At 37.7% G+C, this 18313-nt stretch overlaps 2 protein-coding genes across 2 annotated transcripts in view; one reads left to right on the forward strand and one right to left on the reverse strand.

Moving 5' to 3' along the window:
* suclg1 (succinate-CoA ligase GDP/ADP-forming subunit alph) overlaps nt 1-13307 on the reverse strand; it is a 30741-nt gene extending 17434 nt beyond the window's left edge. The window contains exons 1-6 of the mRNA XM_057844058.1: nt 13219-13307; nt 12354-12454; nt 9678-9794; nt 9310-9522; nt 8647-8704; nt 7888-7971 (exon numbers count right to left, since the gene is read on the reverse strand). Of these exons, the coding sequence (XP_057700041.1) occupies nt 7888-7971; nt 8647-8704; nt 9310-9522; nt 9678-9794; nt 12354-12454; nt 13219-13252 (607 nt within the window). The 5' untranslated portion in view covers nt 13253-13307. The remainder of the gene's footprint in view (nt 1-7887; nt 7972-8646; nt 8705-9309; nt 9523-9677; nt 9795-12353; nt 12455-13218) is intronic.
* A 769-nt stretch (nt 13308-14076) lies between these two features.
* Nucleotides 14077-18274, forward strand: cisd2 (CDGSH iron sulfur domain 2). The gene is made up of 3 exons (XM_057844161.1): nt 14077-14248; nt 14846-15060; nt 15661-18274. Exons 1-3 carry the CDS (start codon nt 14146-14148, stop codon nt 15748-15750), a joined length of 408 nt encoding a protein of 135 aa, XP_057700144.1. The 5' UTR covers nt 14077-14145; the 3' UTR covers nt 15751-18274.
* Nucleotides 18275-18313: the final 39 nt, after the last annotated feature.

Consider the following 18313-nt stretch of genomic DNA (forward strand, 5'->3'; position numbering starts at 1 on the left):
ATTAGTTCAAACAAAAACGTATGTTGGTCTTAACGGAGCATCTGGATTCAGCCATGTGAAATGAAATGTCATATTCACTGTTGCCACTAGAGGGCAGTGTATCCACCCAAATCAATAAAACTAAATGTAAATACTTTCAAAACAAACCATTACAACCCCACTTTAATTTAGCGAATAGTCACAGCAGCAAAATTTAATTTTAATCTTTTTATAATCGAAATACTTGAGTTAATCGATTATCGTTGCAGCACTACTCATGTTGCATTCCAGTAAGCGAATGCAAAAGACTAGCACTATTCCCAAGAGGCCAATCGCTACACACGCAGATACTGTTCAAGTACTACTTACTGTGGGGGTGCTAAATTGTGAATGCTAATGTGCGACTCATTAAGGTACTGTGCCTACTATTGACATGCTGTAGAATATTTTATTTGTATAAAACACTTCTATCAGTGAGAACAGTGAGTATAAAATTGAAAATAGTTAATTTGAGTGTTTAATTCATTTATGACTACAGAATTTGAAATGTGATTTTTTTTTTAAATAAAATGGGCTACACTATTCAGACTCTTGACCCACGGTTCAATACACAAAAAGATTTTTTTTTTTAAAAATATGAAAAATATTTGACATAAAATACTAAAAGTCTATGGACCAAATCATCTGAAAATTTAACATCAATATACTAAATAAATAAATAACAATTCTCTTCACCAGTCCCCAATTTAAAAATAATGTTTTGGGGGGAGGGTTGCTTTTAGCCAAAAATTAAGTGAAGAAAAATATTAACAATAATAAACACTTTGGAAGCTTCCTGAGTCAAAACTTGTTTTGCTGGTTTAAAATTAATTTTGTCCTCTTTGTAAAAAAAATCATGAACAAATAACCCTTTGCCCCTGAAAATGTCTCTAAAACCTATATAAGCTACATTTACAACATGAGTCTTTCGGCTTTATACATAGAAAAGTCTTTAGATGGGACCCAAGTGCCGTTGCAATGGTAAAACTTTGGGACGCTCTTGTTTCAAAACCGGAAGTAACACGGTAAGAAAGTTATGTACTATGCCCTCTCCAATTAATCAGCAATGAAGAGTATTGTTATCCGATCAATTAGTGAAATCTGAGGTGCTCACTGTTTTTTGCTTCACGATCTAGTACTTTTCAAGGAAACAACCTCCCACGATCTACCTTAACAGCTGGGTGGTCTTGCATAACCACATAAATTGCTCACACAACATAATTTTTCCATTCCATAATCTAGCCAACCCCGAAGATCTGGCTTCCCATTACAATAAAGGACTTGCCAACATTCTCAATACCCTCGCCCCATTGAAAACCCGATCCGTCCGTTTCACTATCTCTGCACCTTGGTTCATTCCCACTCTACGTCTCCAGGAAAACAGGTCTCACTATTCAAAAAGAAATGTACAAAAAACACCAAAAAACAGTTTCAATTATCAAGACCAAAACCCTTTACTATTCCAGAATAATCACCACCAGTCAAGGAAACACCAAAACTCTCTTCTCACTCCTCAACAACATCACCCAACCCAAAGACTCCTTCCCCCTCACTGTTACAGTGCCTCCTTTTGCAGCTTGATCATGAAATTTTTCACCAAAAAAGAACATCCACGACGACCTTGGATCAACCCTCCATCCCAGCATATCTTCCGACTGGCACCCGTCCCCACACCAGCTCCCCCCCCCCCCCCCCCACCCCCCTTCGAGATTGTCGAACTCATCTGGAAGTCCAGATCATCCACCTGCCATCTGGACCCCATGCCCACTCAACGAGTGCTCTGCTCCCCTCCATGGTCCCTCCTCATCTCTGCTATCATCCATTCATCTCTCACCTCTGGAATTGTACCCGCTTCTTTCAAAACTGCAGCCATCACTCCAATCCTCAAGAAACCTGGTGCCGACCACTCCGACTTCAATAACTTCCGCCCCATAGCAAAGCTCCCTTTCATCTCCATATGTAGAAATTCTCTTTGACACTTTAGGCTCTGAAACGCACAGCTATGTATGTTTATGTTGCATGTGGAATTCTTAGCCACTCAATTGAAGCTGCACTATAGACACTCAATAACATTCGCGAAAAAGATTTATCCCAACCCCTCATTGCAACCATTTTGACAAAGATTTTTAGGAAATTTTATGTTGTTAGTGTTCTATACACATCAGTGCCAAGATGTGATTGCATCCAAAATAGAAGACTGACAAATTAATAAAAAAATAAATAAAAGCAATTCTTAACTACAATAGGGGCCTTCGCACGCTTAGTGCTCGGGCCCTAATTAGTGGTGAAGTATTTTTTATTGTTCCATCACACTTTTTCCCTTGACCCTCAAAATATCATAAGAGCCATAAATCATGCTTGAAAAGTATTTCTACTGCAATATTACACCTCCAGAAGCCCAATATTCACAGGACAAAATCAACAAAGCTTTGTTTATCATTAAAAGATGCTCAACGCTAATAAGAAGAAAAAGTTATGAATAATAATGAAAGAAACACATTAACGGCAACACGGATGACATGACAGTAATATTAAAAATTGGAACAGCGGTAATTTGCTGCAGCACTGCAGGTCAGAGTAAGACTTTAAAGATTCTGTCGCAGTACCACCAATAAACCACCTTTAATAAACTCTACCCCATTAAATTCCATTGCAGCAGTGGCCTTTATGAAGTCAGACTGGAGGACACTACATAATTAAAGTGTCAAAATCATAATGAACCCAAGTTGTTTTTGTGTTATTTTGGGTATCACACTTCACCTCAGTTGTTGGGTGGCAGATAAACTGGCCAAAAGATTTTGTATGTACAAAATGACTAATTGTCTAAGTAGTAAATAATACTTGGCAAAAAAAGGCATATTAATGCTGACACATTCAATCTAATGAGAAAACACAACCTTTTAAGACATGAAATGTTTTACGCTTATGCCATTTCTCGATTATACAGACCACAGAATACAGTGGTATGAAAATGTCTGAGCACCCCAGAAAATTTCCATTTATAAATAATTGTGTGTTTAGATCAGCAACTTCATTTTAAGATATCTAAAACTGATGGCCGCACGACCCATGTGAGGATAAGCGTAACTTAAAGTGCATGTGACACGACAAAGCATGTTTATTTCATAATACACGCGGTATTTTATGCTCCTGAATGATATGGACCGCTTGGATGTGTGTGGAAGCGATCGCTATATTTATTTAGTTTTTTGAATCCCGCGCCATTAAAATGAGCGACTTCCGGCTTCGGTCTTGCATTGAGGAGGAGGGCGCTGTGACGTGTACGGGTGAAGGCGTTCTCTTCACTAAACAGCCGTACTGTTGTGTATGAGGACTAAGGATTCAGCCGATTTTGCGGATTAATACGTTTATTTTTCGCATCACGCCAGCCGAACAGCTGCAGAAAAATCTTGCTTTATGAGAGGGAGGCGTGTGCGCCTTTTTGGAGTTTCAAAAGGTTCCCAATCACCGTGGATATTGGCCAAAACAAGCCCTACTACTGTGGGACTATTGGACTTACGAGGAACTGAGTAAACATCTTGTTTTGTATTATGTCAAATACGAATACAGCGATTACAAAGTAAACACTACAAACTTTCTTTAAATAAAGGACTACTTACGTTTGATCATTGATAGACATATAAAAAGCTCTCCTTGTGCACATTAGCTGTACGTTAGCTGCACAACAACTGCAGCCGCCCTCCTCCGGGGAACGAATTGTAAATTACTCCCCGCCGGGCGGTTTGCCGATCCACGAAGACAATCAACAACCCAGTCGTCATGTCAAATAATCTGGGCTAGTTATGTGTGATTTTCCGCTTCGAAAGACTTTGAAACATCACTCGGTTCGGGTTAGCATGTCGGCTACTTGTCAAGCCTCTTGGTTTGTTTACATTCTCCGAAGCCGGAAAGGGAAATGACATATGTCCGATTTAGGTGTCATAAAATATCGTTCGGGAGGTGCGACAGTAAAGGTGAAGTCGACAGTTTTGACCATTATGGAGTAATTTGCCATGTCGTCCTGAATAAGTGCATTTATTATTATTGTTATTATTGTTTATATAATGCTCTGCTGGAATTTTAGACCATTATTCTTTGGCCACCTGCTCAAGGTCTCTGAGATTTGAAGGGTGCCTTCTCCAAACTGCCATTTCAAGATCTCTCCACAGGTGTCCGACGGGATTCAGGTCTGGACTCTTTGCTGGCCACTTTAGAAGTCTCCAGTGATTTCTCTCAAGCCATTTTCTAGTGCTTTTTGAAGTGCGTTTTGGGTCATTGTCCTGCTGGAAGACCCATAACCTCTGAGGGAGACCCAGCTTTTTCACACTGGGCCCTACATTATGCTGCAAAATTTGTTGGTAGTCTTCAGACTTCATAATGCCATACACACGGACGGTCAAGCAGTCCAGTGCCAGAGGTAGCAAAGCAAACCCCAAACATCATGGAACCTCTGTCATGTTTGACTGTGGGGAACGAGTTTTTTTTTTTTTTTTTGAAGGCCTCGTTTTTTTCCACTGTAAACTCTGCATTGACTTTTGTCTCATCTGAACAGAGAACATTCTTCCAAAACGTTTTTTTTGGCTTTCTCAGTTTTGGCAAACTCCAGCCTAGCTTTTCTCCAGGTCAGAAGTGCTGTCTTCCTGGGTATCCTACCATAGTCCCTTTTCATTCAGATGCCGGCGGATAGTACGGTTTGATGCTGTTGTACCCTCAGACAGCAGGACAGCTTGAAATTGTTTGGATGTTAGTAGAGTTTCTTCATTTACTATCCGCACAAGCTTTCTTTGAAATCTCTTGTCAATTTTTCTTTTCCGTCCACATCGAGGGAGGTTAGCCACATTGCCATGGGCTTTACACTCATTAATGACATTGCGTACAGTAGAACCAGGAACATTCAGGTCTTTGGAGATGGACTTCTAGCATTGAGATCGCCCATGCTTCCTCACAATTTTGCTTCTCAAGTCCTCAGACAGTTCTTTGGTCTTCTCTTTTCTCTCTCTTTACACGCAAGGACAGGGGACAGAGGTTGAGTCAACTTTAATCCATTTTAACTGGCTGCAAGTGTGATTTAGTTATAGCCACCACCTGTTATGTGCCACAGGTCAGTAACAGGTGCTGTTAATTACATAAATTAGAGAAGTATCATATAATTTTTCAAAGGGTGCAGTACTTTTGTCCGGCCCATTTTTGGAGTTTTGTGTAAAATGATAATGATTTCATTTCCCCCCCCCCGATTTTCTTTTGTGTTTTTTCATTGCTAGCAAAATAAATGAATATATTACTACCAAAGCATTTGTAATTGCAATCATTTTCTGGAAAAATTTAGCTTTCTCTGACAGAATTGCAGGGGTGCCAATACTTTTGGCCGGCACTGTACTTCCATATCGCAATGATCCTACGTCACGTTGTCACCCAATTCAAATTTCCAGACACAGGCATGAAAATGGGTCAGGGGTTAAAAAGGTGAGAAGGGTGTGGAGGAAATATGTTCCAGTACACTGTATTGTACACCCCAACAAAATATTGAGCTCTGTCGACCCACACTGTGTTTCAGCAGGGCCATGCAGAGACCGGTGGAGGGGTGGGTGCTCGTAGATCAAAAGGGGCACATGAACAAGTATTTAATACACCTTAAAACAACATAACTTAAATTTTAACCAGCTTTAGATAATAATTGGCTGCGACTGTGACATACTTTAATTGGGAGGGGGCAACAGTGACTAGAAATCAAAACTGTCATCAACACTTTCTGGCTGTGACTCAGTCAGTCTGCCTCTTTTCTTCCTTCAACCTCTGCATCAAAACTTCCTTCCTCAACTTGTTCATCTGAGAACAACCCACATCAGATGGTCACTGAGCCACCAACAGCACAGTTTTCTTAAAACTATTATTTCATTATTATCCATACTTAACAACTCTAGCACCTAATGATTAATAAAGCAATGACATAAAAATCTTAAAGAAAAATGACATTGTAATTGTGTTTATAATTCTATTTAATACCCGACTATCCTTGCAAACTTGTTCTTACCAGGTCTGCTATTCACCCAGCTGATGAGGTATCCACTGCCTTTAGCAGCCTCATCTAACTCCTTTTTTAATCCCTCAATCTCCCTTCCCTACGACGCATGTCTATGTAATGAAATATAAATATTTAAAAAAACAAACAGACTCCCCGGTGGCTTTTAGTTTTAAAGCTTTCTTAATTTCTTTCTCACTCAATAACGATGGAGTTAGATTTGTGTTTTTATTATTCAATCAAAAAACAAAGTTACTTCTATCAAAAACAAAGTTGCTTCAATCAAAATACAGTATATACTTTTAATCCCAAAAAGTAGCTTCAATTAAAAAAAAAATGTTTTTGATTGCAATAATAAATTTGAGACAAAAAAAGCATTTGAAAACTATTTTTCTTGATTGAAACAAATTTTTCCATTTAAGTAATGTTTTGCGTTTGGGCCACATTTTGGCTAGGACATTTGTGTCTTTATTATTCAATCAAATAAGTTGCTTCAAACAAAAAAATATATATAAAAAGAAAAACTTTGCACATGTGCCAATCACCGTTTACCAAAGCCTGAGAGGGTTTGAGTAGACTCACTATGAAGCTTTTAATAAAGCCAAGCATTTTCTAACTACCTTATTCTTGTTTAAAAATAATTCGGTGGGGCAGTAACATGTTTAAAACTTATCATAATTCTTACATTTTGAAGTGCTTGAAAACCATTTATAAATTATACTTTGGTGAAAAAAGTGAAGAAACATGTCCTCTATATATATGTATCGTTTTTCCAATGTAAAATCTGAATAAATGCATTGAACACGCACAAAAAAATGTGTGTGTGTGTGTGTGTGTGTGGGGGGGGGGGGGGGGGGGGCGCTACTTCGCGGTTTTCACTTATTGCGCCGGGTTCTGGTCCCCATTAACCGCGAAAAACGAGGGATCCCTGTATTTCTGAAAAGCTTTAAGAAGCAGGACTCATTCCCACCACTCGTCGGGCCGCTGTTGTGCCGACACCTGCCGTCAGCTCAAATCCAAGCCAAAAATAACGCGTCTCCGGCGGATGACGGGAGCGATGTGAGGCGCCCCCTCCATCCGAGAGAATGCCGCTTAATTTGACTCAACAGTGTGTTTCTTCTTGACGCCAATTTAACGGGAGCTATTTTTTTTCATGGGAGATTTGGCTAGCTCTGGCAGTGTTCAACGCAAGCTGCAACGAATGGCAGTAACTTTTTTATATCGCAAAACGTGAAAAAGATTGAAACCATTACTCACCAAATTCAATCTGCTGGCAAATACGGGCAAGTGTGTATGCTGCGCTCTGGTCTGCCCCGATGTGGATAAGGCCTGCTTTTTGTTTTCGCTGCTTTGCAATGCAACCAAAGGCTCTCCGAGCACTCCATGTACACGCGTAAGGAGTGCGCGCGTTTGGAATAATGGAACGCAGCTTGGGCCGATGATTGGTTCTCGTCAGCGAAGCATCTAAAAGGATTTGCTGACTGTGTTCTTAAGTGCTCAGTTTACGTACTAAGTTAATCACATGATGATAATAATAATGATAATTAAATAAAACCTCCCGACCCCCCCCCCCCCCCCCAAAAAGAATTTCTCCTCGGATCTACGCAATTCACGTAGGTCGCCCTTTTTGACTTCAAAACGGCGAATTTCGCCGAAAGGTGAGAGATTTTCATGCCTGCAGACACATTTGACTTTCAAATGCGATTGGAAATCAACAAACAGCTTCAACTTCAATCAGGTCACAAACACATTTGGACCCAAGTTATCCGTGAAACGGTGGAAAATTCGGATTTTCAAGTAAGGGGACCATTAAATGTAATACAGTAATGAAAAGATCACTATGGTCTTACCAATGCAGAGGGACTGACCAAGGCCAACTTGAGTCGTTTGGTGCACAGCCTCATATGTCAGAGTTCCTGATCTAGACACAATGCCTGAAAATAAGACAACAGAGAAATAACTCACACAGATAGCACTTCTGCAAAGATGACCAAATAACTCCACAGTACGTCTATAGTCTACTTAAGGAACAACTTAAACTTAAAAACCAGTTGAAAATTGTCAAATTAATAGGGCTTTTTTGTCTGAAAACATGGACCTAAGTTTTAGTTTAATTTAGTTAGTTAGTGGACTTAAACCAGACACCTTTGGAAATGTTTAACCTCAAAAGCGACACAGCAGTCATTTTTTACTTCAGTGCACGAGAAAGAGGAGCCATGAAGATCTCCCAGATTCCTTTGCACCCTACGATGTTCATAGCTTAAATAAGATTATTGTTGTATGAATTATTGTTCAATCAACAATGTAGATTCTGGCTTGAAAGAAAGTTGGCAAACAAATGCTGCCACTTGATATTACAGTGCATTTCTTTATCCACACCGCTATAAAGAAAATTTGGTCACACAATGAAAGGGGATAAAGATTTCGGCGCTGAAAATTCATAGTTTGCAGATTGCTACAAGACAGACTGATAAAATTAGAGCATATACAGTAGCAAAATTGTCCATGTTTCTCTAGCAAGCTAATGATTTTATTTCTTGCTTAGAGAAACGAAACTGGCCTTTATTAAGAGTGGAGTTCTAAAAAATGTAAATTTATGGAAAATTTACCGATCCTTCCTTTTTTGTGAATGTGGCCGGGCATGATCCCAATCTTGCACTCTCCAGGCTAAAAATAAACAGTTTCAAACCTTTGATTAAACATGTCACGGTCATTTGGGAAAAAAAAAAAAAAAAAAAAAAACAGAACAGAACAAAAATACAGCTTTAGCACATTTTGTCACTTCCTCAAAGAGTTCAATTCATGAAAACAATTGGAAACATCTAATTTGCTACATTAATTACTATCAGGACTGCAATACAAAAAAAATCTGCAAGTGATGAGCAAATACATAAAGTACTTACAACAGTACTACTTCACAAAATACAAACTAACAATACTTACAATCCTTTGTGTTGCATATGTATTTGTATTTATGTAACCTTCAAACCACATATGTTTGTGTAACCAGCATTGTTAGCATGAACAAAGAAAATGCAAATATGTTAAAAGTGCTACTTCATATGCTGGGCAAATGTGAAGAACAGTGTATTTTGGCTCCATGAACATTTTTGTGACCGTGTTTTGGACAGCAGTTTATTTTTTATTTAAGAGTGCCAGGATTTGTTAGACTTAAAGGAAAAAATGGTGCACTAGTTCTATTATGGAACAATGAACTTAGTTTAAAGTTTTCAATTATGAACTATGAAACGAACTTTCCCAACACCACTTACATTAATGACTCCTGGGCAGTTGGGGCCGATGAGACGAGTGGTGTTCTGGCGCAGAAGTCTATGCTTCACTTTCACCATGTCTTGCTGGGGGATGCCCTCAGTAATGCATACTATCAGGGAAATCTCAGCATCAATGGCCTCAATGATGGCAGCTGCAGCAAATGGAGGGGGCACATATATCACGGTGGCATCAGCTCCAGTGCCTTCCTTCGCCTGGGGTAGAAAACACAATTTAGGTTTATTAAAAAATGTCAAGTCAAGCTGTGAAACACTGCCATCTAACGTCCATTTTGAAAATTTGAATAATGTTTCAGTCTTGCAAAGCTACTGGGAACCTTTTAATAAGTAGGGAGCAAATCCATACTGACCTCCTTGACTGAGTTGAAGACAGGCAGGCCGAGATGCGTCTTACCCCCCTTGCCTGGGGACACTCCTCCAACTAACTGTGATCCATAGTCGATAGACTGTTGACTGTGAAATGTCCCCTAGGCAGAAAGAAGTCGTGTTTTTGTGAATGTAGATGAGAATAACTCACTCTTCAAGTTTGTGACTCTTGAAAAATCATTCACATTAAGAATACTTAAATACTGCATTGTAAAATTTTGAAGAGGTGGTAGTGTGAAAGGGGTAGAGTACAACAAAGTTTGATCAAGGTTTGGTAATCACAAGCGTTACCATAGTAGATCTCAGGAAACAATATCTCTGATTGACATGCAATTCGTGGCGATATGGCAATCAAAGCATTATAATATTGCAAAATACATAATTATTAAGCTATCAAAAGCCATTCCTACGTTTTTTTTTGTTTTTTGTTTTTTTCTTCTTTTTTGTGGCTGCTTTATAGAATGATACCACTGGTCATACGTTACAGGTGTCAAACAAACAAAACAAAATCTAATGAACAGTTTCTTTGCTAAAGCCATCTCCACCCTAACAGCCATATGTAACACCACATCACCCAATGTCCAATATTCATTTACATTCAATATACTATGTGAAATACTTAATAAGTGCAAAATTCAATCCCTCACTGACAACTTCTGCTACTTAACTTCTATTCACACATTCTATGTGCAATACTTATTTACGTGCAATATTAATGTGCAATATCCAATGCCTTCATTGTCAACTGCTGCTACGTCACTTCAATTTTTTGCACTGCCCGAACATAGGACTACCTCATAAATATTTTATATTTATTTAGATTTTATACTTTTATTCTTGCAAGCCACTTCGAGATTTTTACCTGTCCTGCACTGTAAAGGGAGATGCTCCACAATTTCATTATACAACTGTATAATGACAAAAAGGGCTGTTTTATTCTATTCTATTCTTCTATTCTATGCTCATGTTTTGTGTTGTTTTACTGAAGCCATAAAATTTGTCAAACTTTCCATTTCTGCTAATGACTAAAGGGTAGAAAGTTGTAAAATTAAAAAAAAAAAAATTTTTAAATCCATTTTCCCTATTATTTAAAAGTGGGTGAAGCATACTATTATCATTCCTGTCCCAAATAAGTTGTCTATTAGGTACAAATATTACACAACTGTTTTAATTGTGAAAACAAACATAAGGAATTGCCTGTAATGACTATTAAGATTATTTTCTTCTTCTTTCCATTGCAAATTTGCTTATCTAAGTGGGTGAAATTGATTTACAGCATGACAAATCCCAATAGACAATTGTCTATTATCGCTGAGGTTGCTGAGAAAATGTAGAGTAGCAAAAGATCGTACTGTGGAAAATACGATAAATTATTAATTTTCAACTCTCTCATTAAAAGGAATTACAATCTATGAATGAGCACTTCCATTGAAATGCAATATACTTCTCTCGTCTGCTGGCTTTGCTGTCCCCCCACCCTTTTGCAGCAAATGGGACAATAAATTTGAAGAATGGCTTGCTTATTAAGCTCGAACACAAAATGTGGTCTCAATATCCCTGGCTTCATTTCTCATCCTTTTCTAATTACCTGAAGTGTTCACTGAAACCATTTTATTAAGTTGAGGGCAAAATGGTGGATGAAAAACGTGGCTAAGTACAAAGGGGAATATAAATCTGTAAAGATTCACATAGCTGGACTGTCAAACACATTTGCCAAGTTTTGATATTCTGCTTGAGTACACAATGTTCAGAATTTATCAAATGAGTTCTGTCAAAGTGCTTTTTACTGATTGAAATTAGAAGGTGGATACAAGTGTGGTCTGCAGCATGCTACTTAATACATGTTTAACATGAACAAGAAAACAGTTCAGTCTATAATGCAACAGAAAATCAAGACAACTGCTCAGAAAGCTTGTTTTCAGTATAATGAGCTACAAATGCTTCAATGTTTATCAATGGCATCATCGTTGTTTTGAAAAACAATAATAATAATAAAACATCACATAAATACAGACTAATATCAATCAAACAATCAACTGAAAACATAAAATACAGTACGTTTTGTGCATAATACAGCCCAAAGTATACGAACATCCACCAACCCGAAAATCACACCCACCTATCACATGCTGCTTAATCCAGGGTCGGGTCGCGGGGTCAGCATGCACGCATATTTTAGAGAAATAAAAATGAAGTAAAAACAATTGACTACATGTTCATGATTTGTATTTTTTATTAGCAACTAAGTATTTTATATCTTGCAGTTAAGTTTAATTTTTGTTTTCATGGTAATAATATAAAAACAAACTTCTGTGGATTATTACTATGCATACATGAACTAAGGTCTTAGACTTAAAGGATTTGACAATATCATTTTGTCCGTCAAATAATTGGGAAACCATGAAAAATGTAAAAAATGATTTTGTGTTTATTTTGCATGCATTTCTAGATTTGTCTCTAACTTTTATTGTGATTCTACCATAAAACAAAAGAGCACTTGTAACTGAAGATGTTAGTTGAGAGCACGAAGAGTCCAAAACTGGAAAATGTGAAGAAACTTGGAGTTTAGTGCTAGCATTCTACTTACGAATAAAAAAGGCTGAGGCATTGAATCACATTGTAAAACACATTTTGGATTGGAAGAAGGGTTTAGAACAAACCTGCTTTCCTGTGAAACCTTGACAGATGACCTTAGTGTTCTTGCCGATGTATAGGTTCTGTCTTGTTCCTGTATAACAGTGCCTGACGCCACTTTGCTGCACTGAACCGGGAAAGGAAAAATTCAAATCACAACACACCATTTGCAATTTGCAACAAGCTTACGCTTTCCCCAAGGCCAAAATAAGCACCCCGTATTAAGAATCAGCAGTAATGTGGGTTAACTAAGGATTGCATGCAATACTAGCTGGATTGGATTAACTGGTTTAGATGAAATCACAGTCCACATAAGACAAGAATGATGTTAAGCATACATTCCACAGCAATGTTGCAAAATTATTATTATGGAATTATGGAATACATGCATAAAATGGAATGTTTACCAACAGGAAAACTACAGTCTTAATTGAAGTGACATTTTAAGCACTCAGGCGTGAACACAAACTAGCACTCAAGACTGAACTTTGGTCTACTTGCTGATAATGTGCAAAGATCACTTGTAAACTCGAAAGGGTGATGTGAAACGTAGTTTAACTAATGTCAAAATGTTGGTGGGCTTGCTGGACGCTGAACGAATGAAACCAATTTCATTCACTAAATGTGCAACACACAAATAGTTATACCCGGTCACAGTATGTATTGACCAGCATAGCAGATGTCAAGAGGCAGGAGTTACTTAGCTCCCAGTGAACTTCACACTCAATTTACGACGCTAAGGAAGCTAACTTGCATACTAGCATGCTAACTGCCAAACAACAATGATATATTCTGAGCAAAAAAAGAAAAAACAACACCGAACTATGCAACTGGCAACATATACAGTCCTGCAATAACTCAGACGATGAATGTATTATGTGGAATACTTACAAAGCAGCCTGGCAAACAACCTGCAGTGTGACATATTCGGTCATTCACCAATGACACCGGAGGCTAAGGACCCTACACAGGAATAGTAGCTTTCCATGAATATCCCTGGTTAAAATTACCCCGATTCAATTGAAATTAACAAAAATTATTATTTGTTATGATATTTGCAGTGTGTTGCTTTCTTGTATCTACACTACTCGTAGACTAAGACAGAGTCAACACTTAAATTTAAATCGAAAAACAAATCTGTTCAGGCATAGAATCGGCCTCATCATTTGGGTAGTGCAATATGGGTGTTGTAGTGTTAGACAGGCAACAATTGTAAAAATCCAACGCTGGGGGTCGCAAACGGAAAGCGAATAATGGAGGTATGTCAAAGAGGCATATGAGTAAATTTGAGGATAATCCAGTTCAATCTTTTTTTTATTTGTAAAGCACATTTTACATTAGAAGTTGCCAAAGTTCTTTAGGTAAGTGAAATGTAGTAGAAGATGCATAAAAACAAGTTAAAAAATCTCATTTTGTTAGACACGCCCAAATTAATTTCGTCATACCAATCTGGACGTAATCAAGCTTGGGTGGCGACTGAGCAAAGACTGCAAAGGCCGGGCTGCTTACTGTGTGCTCGTGTGTTGTTTTTAATTTGTATTTATTTATTTTTTTAATTTAAAAATCAATATTTACGAGGTTCATGAAGTAACCAATTAGCACCGCCTTTATACTGATATCCAATCAACAGCCACCAACTCCTCGGATGTTGATTGGTTAAACAGGACGAATTTAAGTGTATTCACGAACGTAATTACGCACTTTTTTTGTACCGTCTCCCATATATTGTCGCTTCACTGAGAAAAAAGCGTAATCATTTACGAATCGAAGGGACAGTTTAAGTCAAACCCGATAGTTACTGCACAGATCCATTTCAAGATGGTTTTAGAAACTATTTCGAGGATAATAAAAATTCAGCTTCCAGCATACCTTAAGAAACTTCCTCTTCCGGAAACGATCGGTGGATTTGTAAGGTTAACAGGTGAATAAACGTTTGCTGTAATACAGTAGCCTTCTCTGAATATCTTGCTTGATGACTTCTTTACTATAAAGGGGACACTTTTAAGCTCCATGCGCCTAACCTACAGTACACTATCGCATAAAATTCCAATGAGTGGTGGGTCACTGTAGTGCCAGTTTTCATGCAGAAATACATTTAGACTAAAGTATGTATTTTCGAATGTGTTATTTATGAACTGGATATTGCAAGAGTTGCACTACTTTAATAACTTGAAGTGTGTATTACTGGTGTGCTTTATGCATTCGATTCTCCCCTGTACATTTCTTAAAAGACATTAAGACGTTTTACCATAATATTTTGTCCTGAGGATTGTAGAAGATTGCTTTCTAGGTGTTGTTGTTGTATATGGTATAATCAGCACACTGGTAATGCCGGTGACAAGTTCAGTAGAGAGTCAGTAATTAGTTGACTCTCCAAGTTACCATAATACCACACCAGTATATAACCATTAGAACAATAGTTTATGGAATCGATTTAAAATTTGAGATGCTTTTTGAGTTGAAAATTATGTTCAAGAAAGTGTCGCCTTCTTAATTGTGTGCATCTTTGTGCCCCCAGTGTCCGAATGGCTGCGGTTGCTGCCTCTTCTTGGCATCTTGGCTCTGCTGGGCTACATGACCATTCGGCCCTTCTTTCCCAAGAAGAAGAAGCAAAGAGACTGTCTGATCAACCTGAAGATTCAGAAGGAGAATCCCAAAGTGGTTAACGAGATAGATATTGAGGACCTCAACAGTGCAAACGTGTGCTACTGCCGCTGTTGGCGCTCTAAAACCGTAAGTCATTTTCTCAGTCTACTAAATGTTGTCAAGAACTGAGATGTGAGTGCAATAATTACACCCTGTACCCCCTCACCTTCCTACTTTACATGTCTTACTGTAAAACACTTTACAGTGTCATAGTTAGTCTCTGAAAGAGTAAATTCCACCGATTTCCATAAACCAGCTGGGCAAGGCAACATATGGTCGACCCTCATGCATTTGGAAGGCTTTATGGAAAAATCGATGTATGAATTTCAAGTCAAAAGTCATGGAAAATAGTGGCCAACCACATATCTCAGCTGAAACAATGGTCCAAAAAAAATCTGCAATATTTCAGTGGGTTTTGTTCCAAAGCAGTGATTGTTTAAATCTGAGGGTGGATAGTTGACTTGAGGGACCAGTCCTGGATGTTGTGTTGGTCTTTCATCCAAAGTCAGTAGAATGTTCTCTAGCTCCGTGATCCTCTTGAGGAGTACACTGTAGAAAATCAATGGATTGATGGCAATCATCATAATGTGCTCTAAACTATATGGACAGTCTCTAAATTATAAACCTAAAATAGGAGTATCTGTTTGAGCAGCTGGCTAATAACATGAAAATGTTTCCTCTTTTTAGTTTCCTGTTTGTGACAAGTCACACTTAAAGCACAACGAACTGACTGGAGACAATGTGGGACCGCTCATACTCAAGAAGAAGATCCTATAATACATAGACCATCTACTGGGAGATAACACTTTCCCTCAGTATTCATTTATTTACACTCTGTAATCCATTTTTATTTGCACATGCAAGTAAGAAATGTAGTTTCATACAGTCATCCCGATGTGTTGACAGTGGAATGGTTTGCCTTTTTGTGTGGTTTCCGCAGTCTCATTTACATATTTGTAAATTAGATTTTAGTCTCTAAATGAGCCTCTCTAAAGGATCAATAAATCATTTGAGACCATTTTGAGTGTACAACACAAATGTAGCAACTTGCTTTTTAAGGCTTTAAGCACTATAAACATCCTAGGAAAACAATTCCCTTCTATTAAATGTTACGGAAAACCCTTATGTCAAATGTATGAACTTATTTTATGGCATGCTGCCAGGTTTTTTTTTTTTTTTGTAACTTGCCATTCCGTTATTGTTTCTGTGTAACAAATTTAAACTATTACAGTATGAAAAATTAAACTTAAGTTATTTTGGAGACTGCTTGCAACAGTTTTGACGCACCTGCTGATTTTAACACAATCATTTCAACCGGTTTTACAAAGCCTTATTGAGTTACATTTAGTTATTTTTGGCCTCTTTTTATGCTGTGTCTGTAAATACTTCATTTCTTTCTTTAGTGATTACTAATATAACAATATTTTGCATAAATGTATACATAATCACTTTTGTATATTCATGTTTCCTGGGTCATTTAAATTCATTTATTCTATTTTAAACATCCATGAACATACATAGTCACAGTAATGTTTGAGCTATATTCTAGCCCCAAAATACAGTAGGAGACAAAGTGTTAAAGCCAGGGGTCTCCGAACTATTCCACATAGGGCCGCAGTGGGTGCAGGATTTCGTTCCAACAAAAAAAGACACCTTTTAACTGGCCGGTTAGGAGACCCCTGACTTTAGACAAAATCCGTACTGAATTCTAAGGCTAGTCCAATTTTTGCTGTTTTTCTCCAATGTCAACTATTGGGTCGGGTCACATTACTTATAATTGGCACCTAACTTTTTTTTTTTTTTAAGCTAAAAAATTCTAAACATGAAGAACTAAACGAGAGCCAACGTTACAAAAAACACACTTTATTAAAGAATGTTTTGTTAATTGGGGGAAAAAAAATCTTTCATATATTTTAATTAAAACACTAATACTGCAACATCTCCAAATCCCTTAAAGGTACTGTACGGAATTTTTAGAGTTAATTCAAAATACTTTTCTACTCAATACATGTTCCACCAATGCCCTGATGAGAACCCAGAACCCTGACATTCTAACTGAGACTGCCCCAAAAAGCCATTTTTCTCCTCTTTAACAGAGAGTGTTCGCTGCAAACTATTTGGGCGAACACGTGCTAATGCACGTCCACATGCGTCCCAGTGGCAGCAGCACTGTTTCATCGAGCCTCCACCTAGTCTCCACTTGCCAAAAACTCTTTACTAACCCACTTAGGACTTGCTACTAACAGTAAATAATCCTATTTGCTGTTTTTACATTTCTGGTACTGATTTGATGGGCCAAACACTCGTTGTTTCATGTTCGTGCTCGTATAAGCGTGCACGCCATGCATGATCTTAACACAGGCTGCAACTGCGCTTTAGGCTGGAAGTTACAGTCGCGAGTAACAAAGTAACTAACTCCATATAGCACCTTTAATTTACCGGAACACACATTTTTGTAATAAATAAAAGTAACAAAATGTAATAAAAATAACTAATAAAAGATGTTTCTATGACTGAATATAGTTCAATTTCAAAGAAAAGAAAAATATGTGGATTACCCTATATACATTTTCCTGAGTTTTTATACATTTTGATAAAAAATAGGACTTAAAATGTGTCAAACATAATAAGTTCATTAAAAAAAAAAAAAAATACTGCTCGGTTCCAGTATTACCATGAGTGATATTCCCTTATTTCAAAGTTCCCCTTCCATCATGACATTAAAAGTAAATAAATAAGCTATTATGTTCTTTCATCGGGTTATGTCATGCACATTTTTACATTAATGCCCTCAACCTTTGTTATCCAGGGTAACCTTAAACATTATAGATATTGTTAGGTATTGTTGTAAATTACAAACATGCATTTACATATATCAGTTGGCTTAGTTTGGCAGGTGATGTAATGGTTTGCACATGATGGCAGCCATGAACCATGTCATTTATCAGTCTGAGACAATTAGGCGCTTTGCAAAGTGGGCAGATACTTTGAGGTAAAGACCATGATCCTACGTCAAATCGTTGCTGATTTCAAATGCACTTAATTAAAGAGACATCTGAATTTCAACGATATTGCAATTACCGTATTTTCCAGAGTACAAGTCTTACAGGCCAAAAAAAAAGCATAATAATGATTAAAAGAATATATTTAATACCGGCGTATAAGTGTCCTTTTTGGGGAGAATTTACTTTTAACAAATCCAACCCCAAGAACCTAAAACAAATGTGGCGAATGATGCGGGGATGAAGTATGGAGACACTGGCCTCTACTTTCACAGGCTGCTCTCGTGTCTTATACACTGCAGGACACTTAGGCCATGTCTACACCTAGCAGGCCCCCC

The sequence above is a fragment of the Corythoichthys intestinalis genome, chromosome 8, assembly GCF_030265065.1.
Source record: "Corythoichthys intestinalis isolate RoL2023-P3 chromosome 8, ASM3026506v1, whole genome shotgun sequence".
NCBI classification, from domain to species: Eukaryota; Metazoa; Chordata; class Actinopteri; order Syngnathiformes; family Syngnathidae; genus Corythoichthys; species Corythoichthys intestinalis.